General features: G+C 49.0%; 2 protein-coding genes across 2 annotated transcripts in view; both read right to left on the bottom strand.

The window, feature by feature from the left end:
* LOC125026216 overlaps nucleotides 1-2,368 on the bottom strand; it is an 11,163-nt gene extending 8,795 nt beyond the window's left edge. Inside the window, exons 1-2 of the mRNA XM_047614520.1 lie at nucleotides 2,310-2,368; nucleotides 1,763-1,896 (exon numbers count right to left, since the gene is read on the bottom strand). Of these exons, the coding sequence (XP_047470476.1) occupies nucleotides 1,763-1,896; nucleotides 2,310-2,368 (193 nt within the window). The remainder of the gene's footprint in view (nucleotides 1-1,762; nucleotides 1,897-2,309) is intronic.
* Nucleotides 2,369-2,885: 517 nt separating this feature from the next.
* The window catches only part of LOC125026215 (mucin-19-like), a 503,762-nt gene continuing 501,647 nt past the window's right edge, over nucleotides 2,886-5,000 (bottom strand). Inside the window, exons 11-15 of the mRNA XM_047614519.1 lie at nucleotides 4,718-4,987; nucleotides 4,090-4,379; nucleotides 3,631-3,841; nucleotides 3,233-3,355; nucleotides 2,886-2,958 (exon numbers count right to left, since the gene is read on the bottom strand). Coding sequence (XP_047470475.1) covers nucleotides 2,886-2,958; nucleotides 3,233-3,355; nucleotides 3,631-3,841; nucleotides 4,090-4,379; nucleotides 4,718-4,987 — 967 coding nt within the window. The remainder of the gene's footprint in view (nucleotides 2,959-3,232; nucleotides 3,356-3,630; nucleotides 3,842-4,089; nucleotides 4,380-4,717; nucleotides 4,988-5,000) is intronic.

Here is a 5,000-nt window from a genome sequence, read left to right as displayed (position 1 = left end):
CTCACCCATGGCAGCTAACCCAGTGGGGACGCCCATGCCCATACCCAGCCCCGCCCCCCCGCCACCCTCCAGGGACCGCATCTTGTTGCGGTTGGCGATGGGACACCCCGAGGCACTGGGAGGGAGACACACCACAGGCAAGTTAGTCTGCCACCTCGGCACCCGCCGCTACACAGTCTCTCAGTATTTACCACATTGTGACGCTAATTATTTCTCAGCTTGGGCATGCAGTATGTCCGACAAGGGGCACTAGCATGGTAGTAGAAAGTGGAATCCAGTGGGCGAACTCCACTTGAGGTCAGAACTAAGTGGCGTCTGAGGCTTTGAATGAGCTTGAATGGCTCTAAAGTGGCTAAATCTAAATACAAAATCATGGATCTGACTTTGGGAAACCTGCCGCATGGAGCCCCTCCCTCTAATCAAGGGACTACATGGGCTTTGGGAATGAAATATCCGTGAACAAAGCAAATAGATGATCACATTGCTAGCTTAAGAAGACCCTCCCTCTCTCCATCTTGATCTAAAGCCTCAAGTAATGTCTCCCCAGAAAGCACTGTTTGCAGATACCACAAAGTGAACGTTAACAGACATGAACAAAATGAATCGTGGCAGACAGGTAGAAATGAAGGCCTCAAGTGGTGTTCAAGCTGGCTCCCGCAAGCTCAGGCCTTCTTACCTCCTGTGACTGAGAAACTTGCCCGTGGAGTGCCCCGACCCATCACATCCAGGGACTGGACAGCTAAGGGCAGCACAATTGCGGTCAGTGAGGTGTTGTGAGGTCAAGTGAGGTGAGTGGGGCAAGAGCAGCGCTTCATGAGGGAGGGTGGGGGCAAGGAAAACCCCCGGCCCACTCCCGGGCAAACTAGTCTAACAACTATGACTCTACACTCTGGTGCGGCACCAATTTGAATAATTTAATCATTCGACTAAAGGTTAAAGAATGAGACTTGAGAATTAGTACTGATTTGTTGAAGTTACTTTGGTCTATCCTTGGATGACTGGGCTTCAGTTACGTTGGGCCTCCCATACACCAACTTGTGAGACACACGAGGGCACACAGGCGAGCCACACACCCTCCCACACACGTCGGGGCTCCGCCACAAAACGGGACCACTCGCGCTTTCTGATTTTATACGTTACATTACGTCTCTAGTCTCTGCTTGGAGTCTCAGATGAACTTGTCATGCAACACTCTCACCAACAGTTATACTCTTGGTGTCTTGTTAAAGGGGACATGCTCGATTTCCGCAATTTTATATACATGGTGAAAATGCTAATGTCAAATTACACAGAATGACTGTTGATAGACAGAACATGATGGTCCAAGCCTCGGGAGTCAGCTGGGAGGGGTGTGGCCCTAAGAAGGTTTCCAACAAAAGCAGGTACAGACATGGCGACACACACACACACGAATCGCGAACAGTTATTTGCATTTGTGAAACTTGGGCAGTGTGAATACTTTCCTGCTGTGAAAACTTTATTTTTACTAATATTATCAATTATACTTTGGCAATTAAATAATCTTCATTTTGTTCCCTTTCTTATGATGCATCCTCTAACAGACTTTTTAGATTCAGGGGATATAAAACTTAAAATCTACCATAGTTCCACAATGTAATTAAGTTCGCTTTTCGAAATCAACGTTCAATAGAATGTCTAGATAAAAAATATATATAGACAGAGACACAACGGTGGTGGGTTGACCATCGTCAGTGGGTGTGGTTGGAGAGGGTGAGGAATCTAACAGCGAGAGGCAACTTACCGAAGAGGCTCGGAATCCTGAGAATCCTTGGGCTTGTGTTTGGGCTTGTTGGCTCTGGGGCAGCCGGAGAGCGAGCGGTGCGACGAGTAGTTTCCCGTGACGTGTCCTGACCCGTCGCATCCCGGCGTGGGGCACTTCAGTTCTTGTGTCTGGTGCTGGATGCTCGATCGGTCGGCGCGCGGACATCCGGACAGGCTGGATGGTGGGGCGAGGATAGACTTGGCCAGGTGAAGATTTTTTTGACCAAGACTGTGTGCAATAGGTTACATACGATGGGTGGTGGGGTAGATAACAGGTGGGCTGGCATGACTGTCCAGGGATGATTTGAAGGTATAAAGTCAGAAGGCATAGTGCGGTTTTTCTCTTTTGTTTTCTCTGTCTCCGTCTCAACCGCTATGGCTCATGAAAATCAAGCTAAGAGGCGACTACGGCAGTCACTGAATAAGAAATCTATGGTAATGACATTTCACAGTCCCCAGCCCCCTACAGGTGAAGGCACATCACTCTTTCCACTACGAATTGGTTCCCTTCTTCTTTCATCCCGCACCTAATCCCGCGCTGCAGCATAAATGCAATCAGGAGGGCATCATGGCAGTATGACGTCATTATGCCATTCTCTATGACTGCCAAGGTTCCTCAGCGCTTCTCAGGCTAGCATGAATGAAGAAGGGAAGCTCATCGTCATCCTGAGAACAGCCAACGCTGCTCAGAGTAGGATGTCTCGTTTTACATGATTTAGGCTGATCGTTTTTGAAATTGAAAAAAATTGCAAGAACAAATACTACCCTCTCACCCACATATGGCACCAGCAAACTCTAATGACACATCAAATTCTCGGAACATTTTAAGCTTTCTCATGATGTATATGAAAGTGCTTGGTCAGATCCGTAATATTTACAGGAGGTGTCCGAAAGTGCTTATGTACAAATAAAGGGAACCTACAACATTCCCAGAACACAGTGATCGATCTCTAGGATGATTTAGAACACCAGGCAACAAGGGAAGTCCTGGTACAAGGGAATACCACAGAGAGAGGGCCGGGTGGAGAGATGTCATCTGCAAGCATAACAGCACATCGCGGATGGGACGCGATTACAGTAGTATTGGCTTGGTCTAAATTCAGCTATGAATTCTCACTGTATGGCCTTAACGACAGACCATATTGATAGTCTATCATAAATGAATATAACAAAATTCTGTTAACAATATCAAAAGGTAAGGGTTGAAATCTCTTCGAACATTAAAAGGTGGATGTCATCGCTGTTAGGCCAGTGACCGATCTCCCTTCCAAACCTCCTCGCCGATCGTCAGAGTGCAAATAACAGACAAGAGCTCAGTGAAGAACGAAATAGAAAGGTATCCTACAAAACAAAAAAGAAGACATGGAGAGGTGAAGATCACACTTGGCACACCCCCCTGGGATCCGCCGAAGCAGAGTGTGTGCCTTCACGATACACGATGGACACTCACCTGCGGTGCGTGGCGTAGTTCCCCGTGACGTGGCCCATTCCGTCGCAGCCGGGCGTCGGGCACTGGATTAACTCTTTGCCATCACGTCTATTGCTGCTCCGTGTATACGCGCGCACGCTGTGGCTGAGGGAATGGGACGCCATAATAGGGGGTCATGAGGATAAATGTTGGGGTTTATTTTACTAAAACGTACCCTTATTATGATTGTCTACTTTGTGAAGCTGAGTTTATATTCAAAATAATACTTGCGATTTACATTAACAATAACAAAGATAAAATCGGCTACCGAAACGAGTCTGCGCTTAGTGAAAGAAAAGACAATCAAGCAGCCACTGAACCCGGTCATACCGCCTGCGAGCATAAGCTGTGAGGGTAAGTAGCAGGAATGACGGGCGTACCTATCAGGCATGGGCGTGGGCGGAGGTTGAGAGCGTGACGGGGAAAGCTGATAGGGCGTGGTGCAGGCGGTGGTGGTCATATAGTCCCCACCCATTGTAGCACCGTAGCTCCCGGCCCCCATGTAGCCTCCCTGGTAGCCCTGGTAGCCCATATAGCCGGTGTTATAGGCCGTGGTGACGTCGTAAGGCCGAGTTGTCATGGAGTTGTAGCCTAACAGTGGGGGCGGGGCTTGTTAGTGGTGTTAGAGGGAGATGCCAATGTTAGTACCAGTGACGCTGGGTTAAGTCTACTATACAGTCACTCAATACATTCCTAAAGAGGTTAGCTACGAAAGTGGTTTTGTTGACACGTTCAGTTGTTAGTGAAGTTAGAAATGTTAAATCGAAAATAAGAGACAAGAAATTGAAATCTAACCAAATCTCAAGAGCGGCTCTGCCATGACCAAATCAGAAGCTTACCGTTCATATTCCGGAAGTCGTGCGTCCTGTCGGGCGTTGCTGCATAGCCGTTGTCGTGAGGCGGGCAAGCAGGGGCCGTGGGCGCGCGGGCGTAGTCGGGCGTGACACCATACTCCAAGGGGCGTGCGAGACTGAAATTAACGGGTTCCGCAGGGGAGGAGAAGTCCACTGGCTCCGTCTGTTCGTCAATAGGAGGCTGCTGGAAGGGCGCGCCCCCGCCGGGGTAGCCCGTCCCAAGCCGCGAAGGCGGACTGTACTCTGGGCTAGTGGGACCGCTGTAGGCCGGCAGACTAGGTGTCAATAGGGATTGTGGGAATCATAATTTTGTATTATATAAGATGGACATAGGATGGGATTATATTGGGCGATTTTCTCTGTTTATCACTATTCTTTGTATCATTATTGGATACTACTGCTTTGGTTTGTTAGTATATATACAGACTGATACAGAGTGGAAGTGATAAAAAGAGAATATAATTACCGACCAAATGATTAACATTATCTTCATATATATTATTAATCATAATTAGCTATAACAGTTATAATCATTACGACTGCTATCATCTTGTTGGTATCATTATTTGTTCATTTGTTCATTACTGGAAAGCTGAATTTCCCCGGTAGTCACCTGAGCGATCCCGGCGGGCGGGCGAGCGAGAGGTCCAGAGTCTGGCTTGTGTGCTGGGAGTCGTGGGAGCTCCCCGGGGACACCAGCTGGGGCCCGCTGTAGCAGGGGGACACGCCGGGGCCGGGGTACTGTGGGGACGTAACCATAGGGCCCCCCGTGCCCATGGGGCCCGACAGGTCCATCACGTTCGCCGGGGACATGGGGTTGGGTCCGAGCGCCGACGTCTTCACGCTCAGGTTGATGGCGGAACTGTCGTAGCGGTAGCCGGGGCTGGCGAAAAGGG

The sequence above is a fragment of the Penaeus chinensis genome, chromosome 6 (genome assembly GCF_019202785.1).
Source record: "Penaeus chinensis breed Huanghai No. 1 chromosome 6, ASM1920278v2, whole genome shotgun sequence".
NCBI classification, from domain to species: domain Eukaryota; kingdom Metazoa; phylum Arthropoda; class Malacostraca; order Decapoda; family Penaeidae; genus Penaeus; species Penaeus chinensis.
The sequence above is the reverse complement of the archived record's forward strand: the minus strand, read 5'-3'. Positions and strand labels throughout refer to the sequence as shown.